Source organism: Epinephelus lanceolatus, chromosome 8 (genome assembly GCF_041903045.1).
Source record: "Epinephelus lanceolatus isolate andai-2023 chromosome 8, ASM4190304v1, whole genome shotgun sequence".
NCBI lineage: Eukaryota > Metazoa > Chordata > Actinopteri > Perciformes > Serranidae > Epinephelus > Epinephelus lanceolatus.
This window is the reverse complement of record NC_135741.1, coordinates 45,028,539-45,041,900: the sequence shown is the minus strand read 5'-3', so window position 1 is coordinate 45,041,900 and position 13,362 is coordinate 45,028,539. Positions and strand designations below refer to the sequence as shown.

General features: G+C 39.6%; 1 protein-coding gene across 1 annotated transcript; it reads left to right on the top strand.

The window, feature by feature from the left end:
* Window positions 1–729: 729 nt before the first annotated feature.
* On the top strand, window positions 730–8,644 carry LOC144464181 (uncharacterized protein C14orf93-like). The gene is made up of 5 exons (XM_078170355.1): window positions 730–943; window positions 1,088–1,149; window positions 1,237–1,334; window positions 1,434–1,552; window positions 2,091–8,644. The coding sequence occupies exons 1-5, from the start codon at window positions 791–793 to the stop codon at window positions 2,406–2,408; spliced, it is 750 nt and encodes a 249-aa protein (XP_078026481.1). The 5' UTR covers window positions 730–790; the 3' UTR covers window positions 2,409–8,644.
* The last annotated feature ends 4,718 nt before the right edge of the window (window positions 8,645–13,362 follow it).

The window sequence follows — 13,362 nt, the reverse complement described above, 5'->3', positions numbered from 1 at the left end:
AACATAAAATAATGTTGTAAGAAAGCAAGAAAAGCTGCGTCATTGGCTTAGTGCTGGAGCGGGCACCCCATGTACGGGGCTGTTGCCGCAGCGGCCCGGGTTCGAGTCCAGCCTGTGGCCCTTTGCTCCATGTCATCCCCCTGCTCTCTCTCCCCCCTTCAAGCTTACCTGTCCTGTCCATTAAAGGCAAAATGGCCAAAAAAAATCTCTTTAAAGAAACCATGAAAAGTGGGAAGAGTCAGTCTTTCTTTTCCTTTGCTTTCAAAAATAAATCTCTTGCCTAACAAAATAAGTGTTTACAATGCTAGGACATCTATTTCCCAGTTCAAAAACTATTATTGTTTGAGGGCACATAGTTAACATAACTGAGTGCAAAGCGAGCCATTTCTTAATGTTTATCCAAAAGCTCGCTACATGAGGACAAAACCAAAATAAATGCAAAATATCTTCAGCTTCAGATTTACAAAAGCGAGAATTTTCATCCTCTTCCATATTCCAAATAAAATTAGATTTTTTTAGATTTTCAGTTACCCTTTCTCTAGTGTGGCTTAACTGCACAGTGGATGTGTTTACCACACATCTTCCAGCAATGCGTTCAACAGGGAGAAATGATGCTGGGTGGGAGGTGTCTGTTCCCTGCAAACTCCAAACTTCTACTGGCTTTCCATAAAAATGTCTGTCCGGATGGGGAGTGGCTACAGAAAGACAGCTTCCACCAAGTCCCACCACAGACCTTGAGAAGAAACTGCTGGGTGCCATCAGTGGGCTGTCTCGCCAGTTAAATCAACACATGACACAGTTCACGCAGTTTGCAGTTGAGGTGAGGCAGCAAATGGCTGACATCAATGCCAGACTGATTTCCCTGGAGGAGCACAGCCGAAACTGTTCTTCAGGAGAAGAGCCCACCAGGAAAAAAAGACGAGTGCACAATCCAAAAATTGCGGTAAGTAGATATTAAATTGTCTGCAACTCTTGAGTAAATTAAAATTGATTGTGGAAAAATATTTAAGCCTGGATATATTTGTTCACCAAAGGGACTTTTATTTTGTCTTATTTATTTATACAATACTTATTTTGTATTTTATAGGAAACGGTCCGGCGCCTTCACAACAGTGAAGGAAATAACAGGCGTTATGAACCGGAGCAAGGGTAAGATTTAAAGAAAAAACCTGGATGTATTCTGTTGAATGTCAGTAAATGTATACCTTCTCTTACCTATTCATTTTGTTTTCACAGACTGAGCTCTCCCCACAATGAGGCAGTGACCTCACATTTGGTGGCAGCCCTGACTGCAAGTCCAGACATGGACGGCGTGGACAGGGGAGTCCTTTTATGTAAGTAACATGTAGGTTTTATGTGTTTTGTTTGTTGTTTTTATTTAATTTCCTGTGGCTAGTTTTTATTCTTTCTAACATATATATTTTTTCTCCCAGCGGCCTGTAAGACATACTATGAGACTGTCCGGAGGAACTTCAGGTACAGTCAACCAGACCTTGCGGACCAGGCAGCAGCCATTAAGAATTCAGCCTGCAGCAGACAGAGAAGGAAGAGGGTAAGATTTATAAGAATTTTACTATATTGTCATTGCACAGAGGACTTGTGTGTGTATGTGTGTGACACATACACACACAAGTCCATTTGAGGGACCAGTCCAAAAAAGGTATATGGGTCAATGACAAATAAAGCTTCTTAACAGGTGTTTTTAAAAAGTCTTTTCAAAATTGATGAAATGCATTTTATATATAAAATTATTTTGCACATAAACATTTAAATACAGAAAAATAATCATACAAATATGTAAATAAATGCATTAATCAAAAACTGGATAGAAGCAACTGGAATAGGCTGCAATGCAATAGACTGATAGGGTTCACTGTAATGTAACTGAAAATATATTCAAACTGAACAGGTTTTATAGTATATGGTATATATAGTCATATATGCCATGAATTGATTTAATTGTTTTAAAAGGAAATATTGCACTCAGACACAAAAATATGCATGTCATGTCATTGACCCATATATCAGCAGAAATGTCTATTGTTATTGTGTCTACAGAGCAGTACTAATAGCACTACTTGTGTTTACAGCTGCTTGAAGCGAGAAGGAGTGTCTTGGCCACCATAGAGGAAGTGGACTTCTGGAGGGGCATCACCATAGACATGATGTCTGATGAAGAGGATCACTCCGTTGACGGGGAAGTTGGATGGATTGTCAGGCCTCCATCCTTCAGGAGCCACAAGCTCTCCGACCTATGTGGAAGACTTCAGGAGAGACTGGAGATGAACCCCAAATATGTGGCGACACACCACAAAAGACTTCATATTGGGTCACCATCAGATAGACTGGCACCGACCCAATATGACGCCGATGCAGCAAAGCGACATTTGATGAGGCCTGAAGCATAGCCCTCGACCTGCGGGCCGAATGCTTCTCTGCTGTTGTCAACATGGGCCCAGTGTGTGACCCAGACCAGACAAGTGATCTTTCCTTTCAAATGTCTGTGGTGTCATCCAATGGGTGTCTGTGTTAGGCCAGCCAGGCCAGACGGCAGTAACATTCAAATGCTAATTACAGCCATTCATGAAGGTGTGACCCCCACATCCTCATCATTCCCCCACCCCCGGTGTTCCTTTCCGGCAGTTTAAGGCACAGGCAAACTTCTCTGTAAACTGGTGTGAATTGCCGGGAATCATGGAACTTGGCAGGAGTTTACAGGGTCGATAATCTGGTTTTTCATGCAGTGTAGGCTATGTGGCGTGTCACAGGAGAAACGAGCCGTTAACATTTCTCTTTGTGTTAGGTAACGTTAACAGCGTTGGGCTGACTAAACGTCCTCTTTTGCCCGGACATGTCCACTTTTCACGTCCCGTCCGGTGTGTCCGGGGTTTTTTTTATAAACTGATAATGTCCGGTTTTCCGTGTGTTTGTGTGTGTGTGTTAGAGTGCGGCACAACCGCATATTTCTGTTCGAACCCGAACCGAGCCCGACATTACTTATAACCAAAGCACTGAGTTTGTGCCACACAGTTGTTACCGCTGAATTATTAATAAATGGTTGTGTGTTGACGTTCACCACGCTATCCCGACATGCTTTAGGTAACTTATAATTTGTGGTTTATTAGCATTGTTCAGCCTCTAATATGTGTATAGCGCATCTCAGTCGGTTAGCACTTGGCTAACTCCCGGGAGCATTCTCGGTGGTCGATGTTAGCCGAGACATGCCGGTGGTTGAACACTCGCTGAGCTAATGTGGATTAATATTTGACTCCGTGGTCTGTTGTAGAGCGTTGTGTTGTGTTTCGTGCACGTGCAGAGGTTATTCCAGAAAGCGGGTTATGTGAAAACTCAGAGTAAGTTAACCCTGAGATGAGGGAAACTCTGAGTTATCCGTTCCAGAAAGAGAGGTAACTGAAACTTTGAGTCAGTCACCATGGTAACAGACTCTGTGAACCTAACCTGCTCGCTGACAGGTTTTCTTCAATAAACCCTGAGTTTTTCTCTGTCTCCTCCCTCTTACACGCTGAACGTTTATGGACACGTGAATCGGTCGAGACCGGAAGTCAATGTAATTGCTTTGGGTCTTCTGTGTTGTCTTTGACATTGTTAAATATGTAAATAATGTGTAGGTAGATTCATGTTATATGTATGGCAACAGTGTTGTTTAGAATGATAGCTGATGGAGAAAATATTAACCAGCTTAAAGACTTATGTTCTATTTATTGTGTGGCAAGTGGAAACAGCTGGCATATGACGCCTGCTTGGGGTATATAGGGCTGTCAAAATTGCTCAAAAATGACGTTCGAATATTCCTTCTAAAAATAACTCATAGGTTCGAACCATTCGAATATTATTTTTCCGCATTATGTCCACAAAAGGGCAAACTAATACAAGGAAACATACTTGTATATGAAACATAACTACCTGTAGGTATTTTTATTTCAACATAAACGTCTTTGAAAACATTTACATACCTACACATTAAAACACATAAAACAATTATCTATAACATTACGTTATAAACGACCGCGGACCTCTCGCTAGCCCCCCCTCTCTGACCCGTGACCACCCCGCCTGCGGAAGCTCTGCGAATAGCCTTGAAGCACCGGACCGTGACCGGCTCGCGCCCTGCAGCGATCGTTTCGGCGTCTGGTCTATTTTCTGCGTGAGCTGCGAGCGAATGTGTCAAGCTGGGTGACGGAGACAACGGCTGGGAGCAGAACCGCTTGTCGACCAGCGTGGAGAAATGCGCGTCTGATGCCAACACCCACTTGCAAAGAGGACGGCTGCGGTGGTGTTTTTTTCTCTCTCCACAATCGAATATCAATTTTCACATTCGAAGGTCCATTTTTTTTTCAAATTTGAATTTAAATTCGAATTTAGGATATTCGTTGACAGCCCTCGTGTATAACCATCTTTATCTATGGAAGCCCATTTTCGCCAGTAATGGAAAAAAAGAAATTGCTATTCCTAATCAAAATTGTGAGATAAAAAGTCATTATTATGAATGTAGCCTAGTTTTAAAATGAATTTGTGGCATGTTGTCTTGTAAGGTGTGTGGCATCACGGTGGCTGCAGATGGGACAAAGGATGAGATGATTTGCTGTTTCAAGGCAGGACAACTAGTACACTGTGGTGTAGTCAATAGTAAATATTGGTGATTTACAAAAACACCAAAAATTATTTTTACTGTTAATGTAAATGTTGTTACTATAAATAATACAGTACGTTCTTTGTAATACTATATAGAAAATATTCATTTTTACTGTAAAGACAGGTTTACATAAATATTTCTGCTGTTTAAATTAAAAAAATACAGTATTTGTATTTTCAAATTTGGCTGTGATTTTTTTTTTTTTTTTAATTGCAAGCCTCCTTTAAATAGTAGCCTGCCCCTATTTGTAGCCTGGTCCCAAACTATTATTTTGTTAATAGTAGCCCCGGCTACTATTTGAGGAAATCTGTATGTATGTAACATACAGTCACTGGCCACTTTGTGTACACCTGTGTAATCTAATGCAGTCCAGCAGAACGACTATACCATGATTTTTTCCCTGAAGCTTATAAATTTTCGGTTATTGTTGACATCGTCTAGAAAGTGATGACTCTACTTTGTTTATTATTGAGGTCATAGTAAATGGTGGCCTCCTAATTTTGTCTAATTGAGGAGGACAAAATATTAGGAACACTTTTAAATATATTGCACTCCAGTACACCAACACCACCCACTACGACCTCAATAATAAAGTAGAATAATCACCTTTCTGACAAAAGCTGAAAATGTAAAAGCTTTGTAAATGTAGAATGTGTGGCAGAGCTGTTGTACTGGATTGTATTAGATTGCACAAGTGTACCTAATAAAGAAGCCAGTAAGCCCCACATTTACACCACCAATCCATGCCTGCTCTGGGTCTCCCCGCAGCCCCTGGTTGCTCAACAGCCTCAGCCCCTGAGACCATGCTGATCAAAAGTTATTAAAAGCTTTTCTCTATGTTAAGGGGTGTGGCTACTATGACGTTGCCCTCGCCACCAAATATGTTTGGCTTTTTGATGGCTTCAGCGACATCATATTCACATGAAATTGATACACAGGTCAAAAATGGCGAGCTCATACATCTGATAGGGGCGTCGCCCATGGGGGGTGACAAAATGCCTCTATAGCGCCGCCTTGAAATTTTCAACATACCCTTCCCATAGGGGTTTTCTTGGAGTAGGAAGATGAAACGTCACACCACGTCAGGGTTAACTTACTCTGACTTTACACATAACCGCTTCAGTGATGCGCACTGCTGCCCCCCAGCGTAGACGCGGGAGAGCGAGGGCCCGATCACAGCTGCTCGCAGCTTTAATTATTATTATTCTTCTGCGCATATAATCCCCAATTTGACCCCTTTCCCAAATTCAAAAACTCACCAAATTTGGCACACGCGTTTGGTCTGGCGAAAAATTTTGTAATCTATTGTCGTCCTGAATTTCCACCACTAGGTGCCGCTATAATCAAGGAAAGTGCGTTTTGGGTCATAACTCCCATATACTTTGTGGCACATTCAAAACCCTTATATCTACACATTCAGTGAATTGTGCTGAATCTCGTGATATAGGCCACGCCCATTTTCGCCTCCGTTTTCCCCCCCGCAAATTCACAAAATGTCGCAAACCTACTTTTTCAAACTCCTCCTAGGCAATTTCACCGATTTGCATGAAACTTTGTACACATCATCTGTAGACTCTTCTGACAAAAAGTTATTAAAAGAATTTTGATATTCCAAAGAATACTCAAGTTATTAAATAGCAGCTTCCTGCAGATTTGGTACAAAACAAGAAGTGTTGCATATCTCCACATTGGTGTGTCCGAATGACATGAAACTCAGTTTACTACTTCCCAATGAGCCCCTGAGGCTCTGTGCAAAATGTCAGGCGACGACCACCAGGTGGCGCTCTTTAAATTGAAGTATTTTATATCTCCATATCGGTTGCTCGGATTAACACGAAACTTAGAACAATTATTGTCAATGCCCTCCTGAACATATCTGACAAAGGAGTTACCGATCTGCCACTAGGTGGCGCTGTGGTGGCAGTCTAATTTAACATTTGGCACTGTGCCAACACCATAACACTTATGGAAATTAAATTGATAGGGGTGGTAAAGACTGGCCCCTGTAACTCACACACCAAAAATGAGCAGCTGGTGGCACTATTTTCAATGCAAAAGCATTTTTGGCCCACAACTCCCACATAAAATGTTGCACGTTTTGAAACGTTATATTCTAGTGTTCCCTGAATTCAGCTGAATTGTGTGGTGTAAGCCACGCCCACTTTTGCATTAAATTTCCATTTGCAAAATCGCAAACAATGAAAAACCTACTATTTTGAACTCCTCCTAGGCGATTTGACTGATTTGCACCAAACTTTGCATGAAGCATCTGTGGACCCTTCTGACAAAAAGTTATTAAAAGAATTGTGATAGTCCAAAAAACGCCCAAAATATAAAACAACAAATTCCTGCACATTGTTTTCAAAACAGACAGTCTTTCATATCTTGACCAAATACGGTCCGATTACCACAACACTTTTGCTAATTGTGTTCCATGGCCCGATGAGGGTTTGTGCAAAATTCGGTGCAAATCAGCCAATAGATGGTGCTCTGGTGGCAGTTTAATTAGTGTGAATGGAAGTAAATTAGAAAATCTTCAAATCCTCTTCAAAACACACACACATTCACCCTCATCCACGCACATGCGCAGTTGCGCATTCTCAGCTGACTGTAAACAGATAAGATGGTGACAAGACGCAACTTCAGTGTTCATTTAAAGCTAGAAGTTTTGAAATATTCCGAACAAATGTCGGGGGAATACGCCGCGGGGCATATGACGTCTGGTATGCAGAGGACGGCAACAAGACCTTCACAAAAGGAGGGAACATGAGAGCAGCTGACAAACGCAAGATAACGACTTAGAGGCGACAGACAAGTCACACTCCAGGTCCAGTAATTTCCTCTTTTGTTGGTGTCATGACTGCCCAGTAGTACCTGGACAACCGAGCCGTGGCGGTACACAGGTATGTGGCGTGTCAGAGGAGAAACAAGCCGTTCACATTTCTCTTTGTGTTAGGTAACGTTAACGGCGTTAGGCTGACCAAACGTCCTCTTTTGCCCGGACATGTCCACTTTTCACGTCCTGTCCAGGGCGTCCGGGGTTTTTTTATAAACAGATAATGTCTGGTTTTCCGTGTGTTTGTGTGTGTGTGTTAGAGAGCGGCACGGCTGCATATTTCTGTTCGAAGCCGAACCAAGCCCGACATTATTTATAACCAAAGCACTGAGTTTGTGCCACACAGTTGTTACGGTTACAGGGTCTTTAACCCTATGGGCCCGAACGACGCATAGTCCGTCCAAATTTACACCTGTTCTTCTCTGTGGATTTTCTCCGCGACCGTGCGTCATAGCGAGAAGCCACACATATCACGTGAAACAGTGGAATCATAGCTTTCCGACAATGGTAGTCCAATGTTTTCACAGCGAAAAAAAATGATAAAGTTACACTAAAATTATGTATAACTGAGCTTTCATACAGCTCTGCACACACATTACTCTTGGATGGATTACTCACGAATGCAGCATCGCACAGAAATGCCACACATATCACATGAAAGCGCAGGAGCAGAGCTTTCCAATGATACCACACATCATTGTGCTGTCATCCCATCATGCTATAAATACAGATTAATTTTCTACAAAATAAAAACCTGACGAATTTCTTTACAACCCATTATACAGATCTTGTTATCAGTCACTTCATATAGTGAGGAATATCATATCTTACCATGTCTTAGGCTTGCCTGTGTTTCTCCCTGTCTATCCACATTTGTAGTCCGGCTTTCAAGATGCAAATATCTCCATATTGTCCAGTTGACACTCCATCAAACTTTGTATGACAAAACCAGCCACTTCACCTTTGCGCACCCAGACAACTGAGGCCTAATTATGCATGCCTGACAGGGCCGTAGTCACCATATACATTGAGGGGGACATGTGTCCCCCTCAGTGCCCAAAATGACCCCCCAATATATAACTGAAACTGAAAAACAACAACAAACTTTGTTTACTGCAAACAAAGTGGCAAATATTATCTTGGAGGAAATCATTGCACTTGGTTGACTATTTTTCTATGATCTTAGATGTAAATATTGCATGTTTCTTTCAGATAAAACACATTTTTGACTTGTGAATGAGTCAATGGAATTTCTTGCAATAATGAAAAAATACTGGCAATCATTTTCCACCTGGCACAAACCACATGTTTTGGACAGCTGTGAAGTGACAGAATGTCCCACCATCATGGTTCTTATATTGCCAGATTCTAGAGAGTCTCCCCTCTTCATATATGGCAGAATATGTCATTTTCCAACTTGCTATGGTGAGATACATGTAAAAATGTAAGAATTTAGTCACACATATTTTTTTTCATTGATATAAAAATTAATATAAAATACAGGCACATAGTAGGACATAAAATGATGGCAAATCTGGTTAGCCCAGATTGTCCTGAAAAAAACAAGATATAGCATGTGTATGTAGCCTTTATAATGACTGTGATATGAGCTTAAAAGTAAAGGCAGTAAAAATACCCAAAAAATGCCTAGGGCCCATATTAACAGGTCGGGCGTGCGCCGTGGGTGCTCATCGGAGAGTGAGACCTCCGTGTTTGAAACAGGAGCGGGAGCGGGAGGCGGGAGCGGGAGGCGGGAAGTCCGACGCTTCCAGTGAGAGGAGAGGGAGACATAAAACCAAATAAGATAAAATAGGAAAAACCTGTCTCACTCTTTTATTTTATTTTCAGCGTTTAATCAAGGCGGAGGCGGGCGGCTGGAGGTCCGAGACTTCCAGCGTGGGGAGAGGTAGAAAGAAACAGCTAATGTGTGTCTATGTGTGTTATGTTCAGGTGTTGTCACGTAAATAACAGTGCCCAAGCAATAACCAGGACAGACAATAGGATTTTATTTATTTTTACACTACATTTTTACTGAAAGCTGACCAAATCCGACCCGAGCCCGAATACAATTTATATAGCTATAACGGGTCGGGCCGGGTTTGGTCAAAAATGTATCACCACACTCTAGTGTGTCTATGTGTCCCCTATAGAGGCCTAATTGAATTTCTGTCTTTGAGAGGTATTATTTTGTAATATAACTGAATTTTCTATCCATACATATAAATTTTAAATATATTAAAATTTGAGTAAACTGCGAGTATCATTTAAGTAGGCTATGTTGTGGCCGGCCGAGTGTTTTGGAAATCAAACTATGGTCACCCTAGGTAACGGCCCACAAACCTCACCGCACTTTAGGGACTGTTCTTTACTTGTCAGGGGACGTGGGTGGCTGGTTGATTTTTATTTTATTTTTTTATTTTATTTTGATCCCCCCCTATGTTAATCACTTACTGATGCTGTTTTTGAAGTATGAATAAGTCAATAAGTAATTTATTCCTTTGAAATATCAGTGATGTATTATAGAAAAGTGATTTATCTTTTTATAAATGACAAAAGGCACATCTGCCTCATTCTTGCCGTGGTATCGTGATACTGTTCAGAACTGTGATACTTTCACTGGTATCGTACTGTGGGGGGTGGGGCAGGGGGCACCGAGGGATGGTTCGCCCAGGGCGTAAAACTAGCCATGACTGCCTCTGGCACTGATATTTTTACCATACCATCTTTATCTATGGAAGCCCATTTTCGCCAGTAATGGAAAAAGAAATCACCATTCCTAATCAAAATTGTGAGATAAAAAGTCACAATTATGAATGTAGCCTAGTTTTAAAATTAATTTGTGGCATGTTGTCTTGTAAGGTGTGTGGCATCACGGTGGCTGCAGATGGGACAGAGGATGAGATGATTCACTGTTTCAAGGCAGGACAACTAGTACACTGTGCTGTAGTAAATAGTAAATAGTGGTGAAAGTGGGTCAAAGACGAATAAGGATTTGAAAATTGAAAATAAATCAAATTGGCTAAAAATGCCAATTTAGGCACTTTCTATCTTTATTAGAGTGTTCTGTATACAACTCAACAAAAAGAATCAATTTTAAAAATGCAATTAACATTTTTCAGTCAATCATATGGATAATCCCATGGAAAATGTCCTTCCTGGGTAACGGGAATGGAATTGAAAATTAATTAAAATGTCTACCATTGTTGGCATATAAAAGTTTATAGATAACTATAGTTAGAGCTCAACAAACAATTACTGCTCAGAAAACAACATTTTCATCACAATTAATGTGATATATTTGGATATTCATACTGAAATGGGTTTATTAGTTGCTGTTGATCACACAATGTTCCATGCCAAAAAGAGAAAAAAGATGGAAAATGTCTTAAAATGTTTTATCGTAAAAGGTAAAAGGGTTGTTATTGTATCCTCAACTCAAGAAACATGATTGAGTAATATAACATGAAAATCTGGGTTAAATTACTTGACTGTGTCATTGTTACCCGGAATGACATGCTGTTAGCCAGGAATGACATACTGCAAGATTTCAAAGTAATTATCATTAAAGGCTGTCTCAGAACATCATTTTTTCAACAAAAATGCATAATACAAAGAGACACCTGTTAAAGATCTGAAAAGATGTTTTTTAATCTTTCATTTCATGCAACAATGTAACTCATGTATTAAGTAATGCAATGATGTTCCTGGTTCAAATTGACCCGGTGGATATTTAACCATCTGAAAGTAGTTCAAAACTAGAAAAGCACTCAGAGAGTGCAGACCTCCGCAAAGTAGGTGATATTCCCTCCCCCTCTGCATCAGATTTTGCAGCCTGCATCACAATTAGGTTATTTGCATCACTATCATTATTAGGTTATATATGCCTTCGCCATGGATGCACTGTGGTGTATTTATTTCGTTTTTATTTTGTACCAACACAGAATATAATGTTTTGTTTTTTTTTTGTATTTTTCAGTTTCTTTTTTCCAACACAGAACATTAATTTCAATTTTAGAATTTAACAATATTTAGCAAGTAGAACGAGACGTGCTTTCCGGCCACCAGATGGCGCTATTTTCACCGTCTTAATTGCTGCTGAGGCTGTCAGACCATAGACTTTATTTATTATTTTATCCACTTTGCTTCAACCAATTACCACCAAAATTTTATTATCTGTTCCTTGTCCTATTATCCACCTTTCAAAAATTTTTGAGTTATTTTGCAGACAAACTAACAAACAAACAAACAGACAAACGAACAAACAGACAAACAGAACAACGCTGGCGAAAACATAACCTCCTTGGCGGAGGTAAATATATTTCTCTCCATTTTTTGATATTAATGTTTCTCTTGGAGTTGATGGTCTGAAAATTCATCATCGATCAGAGTTGATCTCAAGATCATCTTTATTTTCAGACAATTCCTCCTCAACTTCACTATCCTCATCAAGGATATGTTCCAGAGCCTCCTGGGCTGTCATTCTCTTCTCTTGTGTCTTGATTTGTAAGAAATGTGATATTTTTACCCTTCCTCCATTATCACTGCTGTGTCAGTAGTCATTTTTCATTTACATGTTCATTACACTAATCAAGTCCAGCAGAAACGGTTTCATGCTCCAAAACTTAATAAAAACATGTTTTCTGTGTTCTTAAACTTTGAAATGGGTCAATTTGACCCACAACATAACAGGAGGGTTAACTAAAACATCTAAGCCTTTTGCAATGAGTGTAAACTTATTTTGATATTTTTTTTCCTTTTTACTGATTTGCCTTTACTAAATCACAATACCTTGCTCTCTTTTCCTCAAGATACTCAGCCCTAGCTTGTGGATCAGCATTCTTCCTGGCCCTGTATAGTCTCTGCTTCTCTTTATCAGACAGCGGCATCTGGAAGAACAAAACTGACCCTGAAACATCAAAAGCTATACTAAAACCTTATTAAAAACATAAATATTAGATTATAGCATTATTATTGGTTCATTTTTGGACAATAACTTCACAAAAATCTATGATAATGGCCTGTGTTCATTGAATCAGATGACTTCAAGATAAATTACAGAAAATGCCATAAAAGTTAAAAAAAAATACATAATATTGTTATTAATATAATATAACAATATCAAGTCAATGCCTAAAAAGCTACAGATACTAATACAAACCTGCATTGATAAACATGTCCACTCTGAATAACAGAGGACATGTCCTGGGTAACAGAAGATCTTTGTTATCCAGGAAAGACAAAAAAAAACAATTTTCCCTTTATAATCAGGGTTTAACTAGGCCTACTGTGGAAAACTATAACTTAAACTTCAACACATCACTGTCATATTTCACATGAAATAGGTAGTTTTTGAATATATAAACATCATAAATGTTTTATTAGCGTTATCCAGAAAGACACATGATTTGAGGACATAACGCACCAGTGACCGAAAAGGTCAAAATATCAACATTTTAAGAAAGAATATTTTGACCTTGTAATGTGTTTTGGGGGTCCTTCAGAATCTTCTGGCTGATGCAACAGTCTGTCACATGACTATCCAAATCCAAATATGGTAATATATAGCCACTATAGTCTGTTACCCAGGAAGGATATTATGGAAATCCAAATATGGAGACAGAAGTATTTCTTGCGTTAAAATGTAAATAAGCTTAGCACTGTTACTATATTTGCATATGTCATTGCAAACATTAACACAATTATGTCCCAGTAGATAATTAATGCTTTTATTAAGATTTCTGACATTTTTGGCATATTTTTGTACTAGATTTAAGCGGGGACATTACCCAGGAAGGACAGTTTGGTACTTTTGAGCTCAATAGCTCCTTAAATTTTCATTTCTTATAGTGAATACTCATATGAGTAAGTAAAG